Below are 15,707 nucleotides of genomic sequence, written 5' to 3'. Positions count from 1 at the left end.
GATGCTCCATGAAATCTACGGAGAAAAAACTCACCTCTAAAGATTCACTCCTACATAGAAAGACAATTCAAGACTAAAGAAACTCCGAGATATATATATCTATATATATATATATCTCTATATTGAGGTAGTACTGAGAAGGAAACCAACCTATTTATCAATGAGTGTCCCTATATCTACTTCTATTAGATGGGATGACTCCCAATGATGGCTAGCAGATGTCTAGACACTCAAGCCCGCACACACCTTCACCCTAAGAGATTTCCACTCCCCTCTTTTTGCCGTCTCGTCATCTCCTCTCCTCTACGTCAAGCAACCTAGCTATGTAGAGACATCATAGAGCATCTCTTGAAGCGCTTCGATTCTTAGAAGAGGAAAAACGGAATACAACGTCATCTTCTCCTCTGAGGTCTCTCCAAGCGGAAAGTTCCACCTGTGACTAAAGACACGAAGAAGATCACGAAGTGTGCTTCTGACATGAATAATGAGTTACCCAAGAGAATGCAAAGAAAAGCTGCCAAGAAGAAGAGAAGAAGAGGTGGAACTGCCTGTTTTGATCAAGAGAGAAGAGAAGTAAAGACTGAAATAGTTTGGTAAAAGAGGAGCGAGAAAAAGGCACCGTAAGGACGAGATAGGGGGAAAAGAAAGACGGATGGATGAGAAAGAGGAGAGAAGAGAAAGAAGGACCTGTATGAAAGAAAGGAGATGTGGTTTGGAGACAAGGAGATGTTTTCTGAAGGAAAGGCATGAAGAAATAGAGACATATAGGGAGAGACGGAAAGAGGCGGTGGAAAGAAAGGAAAGAGAAGTGAATAGGAAGGAACCAACTACAAGGGAGAGAGGACGGGCTTGTTGTGAAGACAGGGGGGATGAAGCAGACAGCTTGTTAAGAGAGCACCGATGAAGGAGGAGAAGGAAGAAGAAGAAGAGACGAAGACAAAGAGACTATTGGGTAGTAGAGTGGCCGGAGATGATAAAGATGCGAAGTGCGTGGAAGGATACAAGGAGAAGAAGCAGCCAGAGAGGTCTGTTTGAGAAGAGAAGCTGTGAATGAACGGTAGTTACTGCACACATGGAAGAAAACGGGTGTGTCACTATTGACTTAGACAAAGGAAAGAATGAAAGAGAGAAAGACTGTCCTCTGAAGAGACAGGAAAGGAAAGCTGATAATAGATTCAAGATGACAAGAATGCAAGAACGACAGCGATGAAGGTGCCTAATCCCCCACGGATCTCGTCAAGAACAAAAGACTTAAAAGCAGAGAAAAAGAGAAAGACGCTTCCCGGTGATTCGGGGTAGATGCTGCCCTACCTAAGTAAGTAGGGTAGAAGAGACTGTTAAGAAAGAAAGAAAAGATCGACAGAAAGACGAAGTGATTTCCTTCATGGAGACTAGATGAGACTGTTTGCAATAAGGAGATGTGAAAAGACGAAAACAAGTCCTCGCTCTCTGCCAATGGAAAGCAAGCCACACGAGACTTTCTATTGGCTACCTCAAGAAAGAGAAGGAAAGAATCACCTATGCTTCGGTCGAAAGGAATCAAAGACAGAGAGTGGTCGAAAAGAAAGGACGGATTTCTTCGGAAAAGTGACAAAGTGCATAGGACAGGTAGCTCAAATGGCCTCTTTGTTTCTAGCAAGATGATTCTCTGTGTCCATACACCTGCTGTAGTATGACCCCCCGGGAATGAGTGCATGCAAAGAAGAGAACGAGAGAAGCAAGGAAAGAAAGAAGACATACCAAGCCTATAGAAAACCTTTGGATCTGGATGAGAGGGAGACGCACAACTGGAGTCTTTGAACGGGGCTTTGTACGAAGGAAAAAGACTACTAACTACGCCATTGTCTTGTCTGAGACTCTCCCTGGGCTTCCCCTTTAAAGAGAGACCTTCCTGACATGAAGACAAAGCTGGAGAGGAGGAGAATTTGACGTACACGGCAATGGGGAGGTATTCATGTATACAGAGAAAGCAATATATTGGGTGTGGAGTAGATCGCGTGGACGAAGCAACCTGAACGAGTATGGGAAAAGGAATGTTTCACTTGACTAAAAGAATCGAGAGAATGGACTCCATCTGGTGCTCTATCTTGTATCTGCTTCTAAGAGGATACTCTTTCACGTATGAGCTACTACTTCAGGTTGGCTCTATCATGAAGGGAATGGCGGTGTGCCGCGCCCTGTGTGTGCGTGTGATTTGAGGAAGAATGATAGCTCGGCCATCACCGTGATGAAAGGAAAACAAGCACAGTTCTCTTGACTTTGTGAATCTCCACTGGAATTCTTTCACGAGACCCCTGCATCTACTTTCCCTGGGAAATCCTCCCGCCTACCCGCTTTCAAACTGCCATCGCCTCGGAACAGGAACTCCGATGACAATTGCATGCCGCCCGCCGCTCTCGAAGCGGAGAGAGACGCAGCCGGGGGCAATTAAGAGAAGGAGGAGGGTTCTCAAGGACAGTCGGTGTTTCCACGAGGAGTATCTAGAAAGTCGGCTGAGCACACCAGAAAGAATAGCCCTCTATTCTTCTTGAACGGCGGGTTAACGGAAGATTTGCATGCGGACACGTCTTGGCCAGTCTCCCTCCTTCCGTGTCTGCGGTGTCTCGCCGCCGTCAACCTGAAGGGTTCCACTTCGCCGTGCAAAATATTCTCGAGAGAAGAGTGTCGGCGCAGTCGTACGCCAGCCCAAGAGCAGGAGTGTTCTAGTGAGAAGTCTCCTCGCTATGTGTGAATGAAAAGATTCATTCCACTTCGGGTGTAATCTAGGAGGCTCAGTCCGATAAAGGGAGGATGGCCCTGCGCATGTGAAGACAGGGTTCCTCTACTGAGCTGACAGGTAATCGCACATGCTATCAAGGTCAGCTTGTCTTCTCTACAAGTTTCAATTCTGCAAGCCCACATATTTCCGAGGCTTTCTGTTCGGTACTTCCCTCCATCGAGAAAATCTCCAGACCTTCGAACTCTCCGCGTGTAAAAGGACTCCAAGACTACTCAAAAGAAGTATGGGGCCGAGACCCCCCCCTCAGTTCGGTGTTGTCGAGTGATCTGCGACTTAATCCCGACATTCTGACCATCTCAAAATGATCAGCATGTGATTCGTCTTGTTTTGTATCCTAAGAACGGCATACCTTGGAGTGAGGAGCCGCGACACAACTCCCTTCTGTTGACATCCTGTGTACGTACCTCCTTCAAAATAATCGAAAATGCCAAGGTGATGGAGAGAACTTTAGTATTTCTTCGATATTGCTGACCTATTTTTTCCCTGGATAAAGGCAAATGGCCCCTCGTGTTCTCAGTCACCTCCTCGCCCCCTCACATGGGAATGACCGGGCATTTACTTAGCAAATGAAAGTTTGCATCACACCTTGTCGTTGTACGAAACCGCCAGATAGATTGGCACCACTCGCCTTTTCCCGTCAGAGGAGATTCGACAAAGCGTCCATGCACCTGTAGACGAATGTCCAGAGGAACCACACCCCTGAAGAAAAAACAGCCGGTCCGGATGTTTCAACATTCCTGACAAGACTGCCGATAGATAATGAAGATTTCTTCATTGACAAAAGGCCTCGCAAAGCCAGAAGGAAGATAAGATACCCCTCGTGCGACATAAACTAGAAAACCGAGGTTCTTCAGAAGATGAGACCGATCACACACCAAATGGTAGGTCACCTGCTACTCCGCAAAAGGAGAGATTCTCACACTGCCTATGCTGGCGTCATCGCTCACCCGCACGAGGACCGTGATAAACAAGCAAAGTCTACTGTCAAAAAGACGAGTTTAGCGAACGTACGGTCTGCGCGTGGCCTCTTCGAGGTAATCACTCCACTTATCTCCGGAGCAAGGCCGAGAAAGTGTTCTTATTACCCAAAGAGAAAAACAGCCTTCAGCCACAGTCATTCCTTAGGCACCTCAGGAGCTTAGAAAGATTCTCCTCTTCGTGTGTATGAAGCAGTGCCATGCGCTTCCTTAAGGTATGAACTCTGTCTTCGGGGTTCAGCCACTCAACGGTGGTCGAGAGTTTTGCAAGGCCAGACAGAGGGCTCTCTGGTTCAAAAGAAATTTCTTTCTTTCTTCGCTAGTCGGCAACTGGCGCCAGAGAAAGAATGGGAGACAGACGAGATCCCACTCCCGTAGCTGAAGGCACCTGAGTGCCGCTCCCACCTCACTACATAAAACAAAAGAAGATGAACTAAGGGCGGCCTCCGGCAATCTTCTCTTAGAAAGAGCCATGGTACGTGTGTCTACCCCTGTTTCAGTAGGTTTAGCCACCACGTAAGAAGAGTCAGAAAAGCCGGAGGTTTCGATCCCAGGAGAACTTGACGCCCCTTGCTTCAGTTTGAGAACTTGCGGTGAGTCGCTTGAGGCGCTAGGGCGACGTTGATAGAAACTCGGGCAGAGAAAGACGTAGGCGATCGGCCGATCACTTTCGACTGCAAGGAGCGTAAACGGGCCTTCTACAAAGGACGTCTGAGAAACACAATAGGCAGCAGTTATGGTCAGATCACATGCCTTCTGGTACTTTGANNCTTCTGGTACTTTGAGATCAGACTATACAATGTATGCTTGGAAGCTGTAGTCCTTTATATTCACGTTGTTCTGTCGTGCCTTCGTCACTGCGTCGCGGGTCTCATCTAGCCCTGCTGCAGACAAGATGTAGCCAAACCTCTACACTACGATGTTCCCCGGGTCACGACATAGTTATCTCTACCTAGGATTCAGCAGCGAGACGGTGTACCTGCTACGTACATGGGCTTTTTCTGTAAGAGATGGTAGAACAAGCCAAAGACTTGGGATATTGAGTATCTGGAGTGTTGCAAGATACTCAAAAGGTAATGCTGGCACTGAGCCACCAGGACTGCCGTCTTAACAACAGCAATGAGCCAGTGTATATACAACACCGTAGGCTAACAGACACAACCTCCCTGCTTGTGGTGTGTTGCCCCCCTCAACTCCGAACGTCTATCATGTAGTAGATTCGCTCACACGACTGAGGCTTTCCTATCTCTCGACACTTTCTCAGAGACACAGCAGCGGCTCAACCCATTCGACCTGAAGCATGGTCTCCCTCCGCACCCGGGATGCTGTCCTGTCACCTTAGAACAGAGCAGCGACAACTTCGTTGGGGTTCCGGACTTACATGAATCTCAATTCCCTCAGCCTCGAGATGCGTCTCAACCTCTGATATCACAGCGGCTGAGGCGAAAGAAAGACCTGGGCGGCTAGGCGCTCCGCCATGGCTCTGATGAAGAGGGAACGTACTGGTGCCCGCTGCTCCATTTCGATGCTCGAGACGAAGGGGCCACAAACGCATAGAGGGATACTGCGATGCAATGTAGGTCCTCACAACCTGAAAGGAAATAGAATACACAAAGCTGATATTGAAGTGAAGATCTCACAAACTGGAAAGCAGACATTTTCTAAGCTGACAAGGATCAACAGCTCTATCTATATAACCACAATCAATAAAGAATGAATATATACACACGTCACTTGTATTAGCATGGAGCTGGGTTACGAGAAAAAACCGGTGACTTGGAACAATCGCAGATCGTTGACTTAACGGGATAGAGGAGAGAGGTATGACGAAGGAATGAATGAAATCATGCTGGTGCACAACAGGAGGCAAATATGAACTGGACAGGTTACTAGGGCCGCATGCAAGAGTCTGGCACAGCTCAAGTATGTATCTCGCTCCCGGTTTATTGAGATCGCCTCGCTACCACATGAGCAGGTGCCCGCTCTCAAACCGTCTGAGGCACTTGACGCTCTCGAAAACTCCACAGAAACTCCCTGCAGTAGAGTGGAATCTTAACAGCGAACTCGTAGTAAAGCGAAGGGAAAAGGAAAGAAAGCAAGCAACAGCAGAAAAAGGCACCATCCAAGCTGAAGGACCCAGCGCACAGGTAAACCGGTAAACATCGAGAGAGTTAAGGAGAAACCGAGTGAGCCGCACGAAGGGGGTACAAGCGCTTGGAAGGATAAAGCACGATAATGAAAGATAAAGTTCTTTGTTTCGACAACCTACATATTGCTGGACAAGGTTTAGATGCTGTAAAGCCGGGGCAGGTTCATCTTCCCGTTGACTGTCTCTCTTCTGAATGAAGCAGAGTGTTTCAGCTAGCCTTTGACAAGCCTCCTTCATGAAGTGCATTTCCCTATCTTCACTAGAGACCATTCGGTCCGTCAGGGGTGTAATGCCGTCTTTGTCGTCTTCTCTGCTAGTTCTCAAAGAAAGCGACTTTCGCGGTGCCCGCCATGACCGTGAAGCCCGTAGTCTGTGTCGTTGCAAACGCATGCGCGAGACCCGTGTCTCCATAGAGACGTCATCTTCGCCGTCATCTCCACGCTGGCTTAAACTTCGTGCTGCGTGTACTGGAAGCAGAGGAGGGTGGAAACAGACCTGCCGAGTACACAAAGGCATCGAGAAGAATACACGACCAACATCCAACACAACGGGCGCATGCACACTCCCCCTCTGGTACTTCTTTCTCGCATTCGAGCCTCACATAGTTCACCCGTCCCGCCGCCTGGGAACTTCAGCCAAGGGTGCCCCCTCTCTAGACTAGCCGCCAGAGATAAGCGACGTTGGCTTCACCAAAGGATAAACCTCCCTCTGACAGTCCTCCCCGCCGTGATGCCGTAGAAACGTACTCTAACAGTGCGTACTGCATGAACAGATGTAGCATAGGGCGGCACTACTCCCTGTAGAGAAAAACCACGGTTAGCTAGAATCGGCATCGATGTCCCACTGAGATTCGGAGTGACACTTCAAACTGTTTGAGTCGTCTATACTATCTTTTGATTGCCATGCATCTACACCCACTTCTCACACCATTTTCAATCGCTCTGTGCTTACCAGAGAGTAGACAACGGCGAGAAGCTGAGACAGAGTGAAGGTGTCGGGGCCGAGCTGCGAGAATCTTGCAAGAAGGCCAGACTCAAGTGTCATCAAATTTCTCCTCTGTCCCTCCGGAGAGGTGAGAGAAGCAGCGGCCTGAGATACTTTCTCAAGAATTCTTTCTTGTGTGGTGCTCGGCAGCCGTGCGGCCGTGTCCCCTAGTCCCTCATTTAGCTGCTGTAGAGAATCTTGGATGACAAGTACAGTCCTGAAGATCACTCCCGTGACCCAGTGATCTAGCAGATTACGCGCCTTTATATCTCGGTGACTAGCCAATGGAGAACTCGGGTTGGGTTTAACTCCTGTCACATTCATTCTCGCCTCTTTCTCCTTGACAAGGTTTCCAGTAGGTTTCTCATCTGATCGGCTTTGCTGCACTTGGACTAGAGTAGAGGCGCCGATCTCGTCGCCTACCACTCGAGACGCAGCCGATGTTCTCCTTCCTACTTGACAACCTATGTTCATCTCCTTGGTTCCCTGCTCATCCACCTTAGAAACATCATCCCTAGCATTCCCTCCCAAATTCATCTGACTGTGAATGCCTGCTGGGCCTTGTAGAGTATCCTCTACAGCCGCGGCGTCACCGTAAGCCGCGGATGAGTAAACTTCTTTATTGTGTTCATCCGCCTTCAGGCCTGTCGACTCTCTGTTAATGTTGCTGGCGCACATGTCACGACGATCTGCGTGCTTCTCGGTGGAAGACAGTGTGAGCAAGGCTGGGTCTCCATGAACTGCTAGAGGGCCTTCTCTGCGTCCATCATCAGAGGCTCGCTCCGACTGTTGCTCAATATCCAATGCGGATCGGATTCCCCTTAGTGCTTTGTAAAGTCGAGCAACTTCGACTGGCTGAAGATTCTTCACAGGTGCAATAGGAAGGATTTCAGGGGTGGTTACGTAGCTCTCATCGCCTTGACGGAAGTTGGAAGGAGAGGACAGAGAAGAGAGTGGTGAGCATAAAGTGCCTGCTAGCGCTGAGACTACCAAAGCGAGAGAAGCCTGAAGGTCAGCGGGTGCTTCGTTCGAGCTCGAGGAAGGCGTGGCGTAGAGACGAGAGAAACAAGCACAGAGATCAACCAAAGCCCCGGTAGTGGGCGGGACGGGTTGGATCAGGCGAGAGAAGTAGTAATCAGCAGAGAAGTCTTTTACATTATCTGTCTCCATCAAGCAGTTCTCGGGGGTAACCACGGTAGAAAGCTCAGAATCAAGACTGCAGATATCTGGTGAGGAGACCTGCCTCGACATCGCAGCGTCTTTATCTACCGCCGGCTCGCTAGAGTCTCGAGATTCCACTCGTCTCGTCTCCGTTGAGTTCGCTATCTGCAGACACAGGAGTCGCTGCAGACACTCGCCTGCGGCCTCCTGCCAGAAGGAGTGTGGTACAGCTTTGAGGGGAGCAACAGCCATCAAGGACGCCGCGAGAAGTTCCCAGTCCAAGGCAGGAAGATATAGTCGTTCAGCTAAACTCGCCTACGTACCACATGCACCCAGACAGGTACGGCAACCAAATAAGAGTATCTATCTCTTCTCCTAACCCTAGAAGAAGACTAGGCTGACACATACTGCACATTCAGCATGTCACACCGACGAGCATAAGGGGCACGGCCCAAGTGTGAAGGAAGACCCTAGGCTCACTCTGAGTTTCCCGAAGGCCGTCTGAATTTGGCTTCTACCTCGATGTGACTCTTGTCGAGTAACGACGAACGGAGAGAAAAGACTACTTGAATCGCACTAGAAATCCATACAGATCATCTCCATTTCAGACCGATGTCCTGACACAAGCCCAGCTCGTGACTGCAGTAGTCATACGAACACATCACACGGCATTGCAATGTGGAATGTTTCTCCCTCATACAGCCTTCCCCGCAGACTATCTATTGTATCCCTGCAACCACCGTACAAACTCGGAAGAAAACGAACTGCGTAAACCTCCTGCCTCGGATCCTGAGGATACAGATCAATGCCTCTCACGGTGGACATTGACTCCCAGTGTGGCTGATAACTCAGCGCAAACTTAAGGAGAGGGAAATGCAAGATAGATCAATCATGCGTCAAGAGTCTCCCTGATTCTTCACCACGCATAAAGCCGTGACTGAAAGGCGAAGTTGAGGAGAGAGCGCACCTGTGTCTCAGGTGATAAAAGAAGTTTCAGTTGCCGTGCCGAGATCACAAGCTCCGCTAGCTGTCGTGGACGCAGGGCTGGAATCGCCACAGGGAGGCGCTCGCTTAGCATGGCCAAGACCTGTGGATTGTGAATCCGAAAGCGCGCGTGAGCGAAAGCGACGTGACATAGCTCATCGGGGGAAAATCCTACAAAAAAGAAAAAGGCATTAACTATCACTATGCTGTGAACTTTAAAGGGGGGAAAGGCGAAGAGAGAAGGAGAGACAGGGCTCGCAGACCCTATGCGTGCAGTATGGAGAAACGCGGAGATATCACCACATGGCACAGCCGAAGTGCCGAAGCTGTATATATCCCATAACACGGCATGCTTGGCTTCCAACAGACAGATGGGGAGCAGAAGAGAAAAGAGCCGCGGAGCCAAGTGAAGGATTCGTGCCAAGTGCTGATCACAAGCAGAGTGAGTGCATGAGTCGGAGAAGCATCGGGACTTGTGCGGCTCTCAGCTTCGTTTCCCAGAGAGCTGATGGTGTCAGTTAGCACGCAAAAGCTACATATGAGATGTGAACAACGTCGGACGAGAGGGTACGTGGACACCACAGCGACAGGCCGGCTGGTCTCGAGTGAAACCATCCACTGACACCACCGTAGCTCTACGCAGCAGAAAACGTGTGATGTGGAGAAGATTTGACTGCGCGTTTGTCAGACCGGGGGTATACACGCATCTTTATTCCTATAGTCCGGCACGCACACCCTTAATACAAACACCAGCCCATCTGCAGTCATGTAGACAGAGATGTGTACGTATAGACGTATCACGCACAAGCCACCACGTATAATGGCACACGCGAAGGTGGTCCAGACGCCCCCACGTAGTGTGACAACTCCTCTCAGAGCTGACGCCGTACTTGACGAAAGTCGGACGATGTGGGGCGCGGCATCGATGAAAAGAGCCTCGCAGGAAAGGCCGACCAGAGCAAACGAAAGCAATAGCCGACTGAGATGAGTAGCTGAGAACGTGCTGAGAATAGATGAGGATGCTACTGCAATGCTTTCTGCATGCATAGCCAACAAGAAGTCACAACAGCGAGAAGATCTTTCACCGACACTCTGTGGCACCATGCTAGAACAAAAGTGCTGTCACGGATCCAAGCTAGGACGAGACATAAGAAGAGAAGACTACTCTGCGTGTCTTCCAGAAGACAACGAACCGAGGGAAGGTGTATTCAAAGTGAATGTAGACAAGAAGGCCTGAGTCCGAACAGACATCGAGAGACTTCTTGTGGGCAAGCCTAAGGGGAATTACCACATGTGACTGCAAAACCTGCGCGGGCGTTACTCTTCTATAACAAAGCCATTCCAAAAGAACGACACTGTACGTACACCACACACACGGGGATATGGGCAGTTGCACGTCGTGGAGCTAGACTGTGACAAGAGCTAAAATACGCATGCGGCGCTAGAAAACTGGCAGACAAAGCTCCAGCAAGCCCGGAAAAGATGATCTGAGAGTCCCTATTCAAATCAATGTCAAAGGAACAGCGATTCGGAGGGCACAGATATCAATCAATATGTCCTTTTTCCTTCTCGTAGGAAAGGAGTGAGATTCGCTTCGACTAAAGTACACCTCAGAGCAGCTCTAACTGTGCTTGTAATGCCCTAGACTAAACTGTCAGCCTCCCGCCATGAGAAAGCACGGGTAACGGAAGAGGGCGGCTAACTACCCGACTGCGTGCTCCAATCGCGGACTAACACCAGCGAGATAGATAATCCCTGAAGGAGACCTGGCAGCTAGCATGCCGAGGGAGAACGTGTAACGCCACCCGCGATGATACAGCCCGAGTCAAAAAACGTAGAGATGTCTAGTGTGAACGTGAATGTGGCTGTGAAGTACGGCTCTCCGTTGACTATACCCCTTTCCCTACCGAAGAGATTAGCATCTTTGAGGCAGAGCGACCCAAAGGCATGCGCAACATCTGCGAGCTCTTGGGAAGAAGCACGTAGATGTTGCTGGGAAAACTTGAGGGAGAAACTGGCGTAGAAGGGTAGGTGGAAGACGCGGAAGAAAAACGCGAAGAGAGCGAGAAGTCGGCAGGCACTCCGGAGGTCTGCTGTGTCGATCTAACAGGCCAACAAGATGCATGTCACATCAATCAAGACCACTCGTACAGGGCAACTTCATCTAACATGCTTGCTTACACAGTCACCTTTCGAAACTGTCTCCGACTATGCGTAAGTATGGCTAGTCGCCCGTCTATCAGGATGACTGGAAAGCACAAACGAGAGACATTCTTGGTATGCCTAGAAAAGTCCTTCGGCAGTCAGGCGACCTTCAAGAAAAGCAGCTGGCCAACCTCGTACATGCACAATGCAGCAGTCGCTCCGACTAGATGTACGAAGAAGATACAAACATTTAAAAGGGTGGTTTGAAGGAACAGCCCGAGGTAGCTCGCCAGCCCACCCCTCCGAAGATCACTACGCGCCCTATATCATCTCAGCTGAGCCCTTGTCTTGATGACGAGAGGGCAAAGAATGCGGGCACACTCCTACGCGACGTCTTCTCTATCCCTACCTGATCCCTGCATCGTAATCCTCACAAGATTTCACATACTCCAATCGTGGCACTGCCTCCCCACTAAGTATGACAAGCAGGGACCACATGAGAAGGAAAAACGCAGACAGACAAAAAACTTCTAGCAGACAACTGCAGTGTAACCTGAGCTATAGAAAAACTGATGTATTCAACATGAACTCAAACCAATACCTACGTACATACGTCGACTACGGAAGGTACCTGCGTTGCAGCTTGCTTGACCATTGCCTCGACCGCATCCTCCTCGGCTTTCCAGATAGCCTTCTCAAGTTCTCTTGGAGGTGAACTATCGCGCCCTCCTTCTCTGTCCTGTGTCCGGGCTTCACCATCAGCCACACCCAGCAGCGGAGAGTCCCTTTCTCTCCAGAGGCGTGAGAGACCATCGTCATGAGTAGTTGTAGGTACCACAGCATGGCTTTCAGCTGCTCTGGCCTTACGAAAACTTGCGATAGCCGCGCATGCATTTCGAATGTCTTTGCAACTCATTGAGTGAGCGTCTAGTAAAAGGAAAAAAAGGAGACCAAATTCTTCAGGAAACTTTCATCCCGGTTCCCATCGAGACATAGCGGAGATACTCATCGACGGTGGAAGGGGGGATGAAGAAGACATCATAACTGTAGCTTGCTAGCTAAAGGCTCCCCGTTTGCAGAGAAAGCAATGGCTACTCCAGAGGTCTCGTCCTGCTGCCATTCTTCGGAACAGCGTTCAGCCCGAGAAGGGACGATATCTGTACGATCTCATAAGCTCGTACAAATACCCCTCAGGAGAACAAAAGAGACTCCGTAGCGCATGAACCGGGACCGATCACTATTTAGCTTATGGACGGTACTACTGCAAGATATTGTGTATGCTTTCTCCGAGTAGGTTCTCCGAAGAACACAAGAGATGTAAAGATGTTCTATGTCGGCAGCAGGTATGTGTCCTCTCCCAACAAAGCTTACGTAGTAAGTGAACTAACTGGAAAGAAGACGTGTGCTCTTACATACATTACAGGGGATCCACTCTCCAGATACCGGCAGTCACGTGCTCTAGATGTAAAGAGATAGAACACCAGACGGAATGATGTAACTATACCATCGGCAAGGCGATGCATAACCGACACGTATGACCAGCCCGTCTCTTGCACTGTCCGTGTAATCTTGAAGAACTGGCGAAGATAAGATGCTGGAAGCAACACAAACAAAGACATACAAATACAGGAGGAGACCCGGTACTTCTCAGTAGATAGCTGGTGGCTCGGAGAAGGGAGAGGAAAGAAGCCTTAACTCACTCTCTCTTTCTTGATAAAACGACTGAATGTAAACAGACTCTTTCTTCACAAACTGAAACCATATCAGAAGCATCGAAGAAAACCACATGAACTTGCCTGTAAAGGGTTCGACGCTCTTCCTGAGAAGGCAAACCAATTTTCCCCCCCCCACCATGTAGAAGCTCTAACACGTGAAGCCACGTATGTGCAGGGAGGACACGGGTGGCTAGAGAAGGGGATTCTAGATTCTCGAAAGAGTGATACGATCACCCGCGAAAACCACTCTATTTCGATGAGATAATCAACCTATAGCTGAGATCATAGATTGGCTACCGAACACCGTTACTCACCACGTGAGATAGAAGACAGATGTGTACTCCTACTCCTTCATCTCGATATGTATCTATCTTCTACACCTCTACAGCAGGGAGACCATACGGACACCCCGAAATCGACTGATACCCAAAGAAACGAAGGAGAAGAAAGATAAAGACAGGAGGTCTTCTTCACCTCCTTTAGTGTGGATGTGTTGTCTCGTTCTACTATGTGAGGCTCTCTCACTGTTAAACTTACCGAGATGCTGAGCACTTCGCATCGTAGCTAAATGACCAAGCTGTGTACGTGCCGTGATGGCTGTCGGAAAGTCTTCATCGCCATCTCTTTCAAAGCCCTGATCGATCTCCCTTCGTATAAGGTGTTCTTCCCTGCTGTCTATTTCCCCTGTACTTTCATGTCCCTCTGTGGAGGGGACCCCCCCACGACGAGAAACTCTGCGGACTACTAGACCAACTGCATCTTGTTGAGCTTCACCAGAAGTTGAAGAAGGAAGAGTAGAAACAGAGGGAGGGCTCTGGCTGTCTTTAAGAAGTGAGTCTTTATCAAAGTATTCTTCATGGACATCATTAACAATGAAAGGGTGAGGGAGCATAGACCGAGAAGACACAGCAGAAAGAGGGGCATGGAGGTTACCTCCTTGCTTCCGTGAGATAGGCAGACGCCGGGAGGACTGTTTCTTCATTGACAAGGGATCAGGGGTACGTATGTACGGCAGCCTTTTCTTCTGTTGTGCGATACTTTTCTTCTTCGCATGCTCCACACTTCGGAGAAAAGAACAAATCAAACGAGACTCTTGCGCCTGCTCTAGGTGAACGTAAAAGGAGAAGAAAGACGAACGGGGAAAGGTAAAGACATAGGGAGATCCTAGCCTTGAGAGTGATTCCATGCTGTCTGTCCTCTCTACACCTCGCAATCCCCATGGAAAACTCCGGTTGCCTTCTAAGACACGGCATTGCCTCCGTATACTTTTTAGAGAGGCATCCATGTTCCGCGGCTGATAGCCTGAGACAGCCGTACGTAGACATGAATACAAACGTGTGGCTGCAGGGAATGTGACGTTCTCTATCCGAGTCATCCGGATAGAAAGTCCCAAGTGTCTTATAGGGTTTGGCCGACTATCGTGTAGATTCTTCACGCTCGTAAACCTCGTGCTCGAGAAGCTCATACATGAAAGAAGCTGGTCGGTGCAGTGTTGCTGGTCGGTAGTATCTGACGATATACGTCTCTCTTTCTGAAGAAATCTTCCTCTCCCGTTTCCACCCTTTCTAGGCGTCGAAAGCAACGGAAAAGACACGTTGAGCGAACGATTCCAAGCCGGGAAACCGACAGTTGCGCTAGAGCAATAGTCACACCTTCGTATGAATTTGCTGGATGGCGGGCCCAGCTTGGACTCATTCTGTTTGCCGCCGTGAGTTCCGAAGTTAAGTATAGTGTCTTTTCTCACATCAGCAGATGTAGCGCTAGAGCATAGCAGAGTCGAAGGACAACGTGCTTGCTTGGGGGTTGTCTGAAGGAACTGTCCCGATACCCCTGGCCAAAGGTGTGAGTGGCCTTCTCCTCGGGGACATCTCCACATCTTCTTGACGAGGAAGCCATAGGGAACGAACCGTAAGAAGAGGAGAAAGCGCACACAGAGGCTAAGGCAGTGCGAGAAAAGAGGCAAAAAAGGAAGAGTAGAGGCAGTATGGAGAGATGGGCCAAAACAAGCGCACAGCAAGTGTTTATGGCTATGACAGACGGAGATAGTTCATAAACAGAGCGAATGCAACAACCACAGTGTGCGCGATGTAGGACGACATCGGCTCTGGCGCACCTCTAGAGAAGCTCTAGATGGTCTGTTGGACTGCCAGCATGAGTAACGTGTCTGGGAAGGCAGGCAGATAGGTACGTGTTTGGTCTTTGGGCTAAAGCACGGTGGTCCAGAAGCATTGCTATCATCGATTGCATGCAGTGAATCTGACACGGTCACAGCAAAAAAAAAAAGACAACGGAAAGGTATGAGAAGGGGTACACCTACCAACAAAAGCTCCAACAGGATAATATATTAGCACACAAGAAGACTGCTTGAGTTCTTTATGAATTCTAGTCTCCGGACCAGTTTTGGGTGTGAAGACAACGTGTTAGCTATCTCGTTGAGTGCATGACGTGTCTTCACGCTTCTACAGAAGGAACTGCGCTACGATCAGCTCTTTGCCCCCGGGTGGTTTCACATTGAGACTAGCAACGCATTCGATAGAACGAAGAGAACAGAAGAGACAAGGCCTGAGGGAAAGCTAGGGCCTAGGTTTCGTCAGCAAGCTCTGTACGATGTCACTGTCTCGACGCATGCAGCCCTTAGCCACCGAGACTGAGACAGCGCAACGCCCTATTCCGATTCAAGGCCGCAGAGCGCTGTGGATCACCGAGTCCAGATGGGGGAAAGAGCTCCATGTTTGTGTGTGTTGTAAGATTGCTCAGCGGGACCGGCCGGTACAGCCACTTCACACCCGGTTCGACATCTTATCGCTCAGGAC

At 49.4% G+C, this 15,707-nt stretch overlaps 2 protein-coding genes across 2 annotated transcripts; both read right to left on the bottom strand.

The window, feature by feature from the left end:
• Window positions 1-3,326: 3,326 nt before the first annotated feature.
• CSUI_000833 (uncharacterized protein) lies at window positions 3,327-13,650 on the bottom strand. The gene is made up of 10 exons (XM_068061040.1): window positions 13,432-13,650; window positions 12,684-12,773; window positions 11,811-12,106; window positions 10,942-11,137; window positions 9,925-10,071; window positions 9,018-9,205; window positions 6,857-8,365; window positions 6,026-6,400; window positions 5,138-5,347; window positions 3,327-4,467 (listed from the first exon to the last, which is right to left on the bottom strand). Exons 1-10 carry the CDS (start codon window positions 13,451-13,453, stop codon window positions 3,994-3,996), a joined length of 3,507 nt encoding a protein of 1,168 aa, XP_067926990.1. The 5' UTR covers window positions 13,454-13,650; the 3' UTR covers window positions 3,327-3,993.
• Window positions 13,651-13,771: 121 nt separating this feature from the next.
• On the bottom strand, window positions 13,772-15,405 carry CSUI_000832 (uncharacterized protein; the record flags this gene model as incomplete). The annotated part of the gene is made up of 1 exon (XM_068061039.1): window positions 13,772-15,405. A coding segment is annotated over exon 1 (999 nt), but the record flags the coding sequence as incomplete, so codon positions are not given.
• Window positions 15,406-15,707: the final 302 nt, after the last annotated feature.

The sequence above is a fragment of the Cystoisospora suis genome, assembly GCF_002600585.1.
Source record: "Cystoisospora suis strain Wien I chromosome Unknown contig_312, whole genome shotgun sequence".
Taxonomy (NCBI): Eukaryota; Apicomplexa; class Conoidasida; order Eucoccidiorida; family Sarcocystidae; genus Cystoisospora; species Cystoisospora suis.
This window is presented reverse-complemented; position numbering and strand designations above follow the sequence as displayed.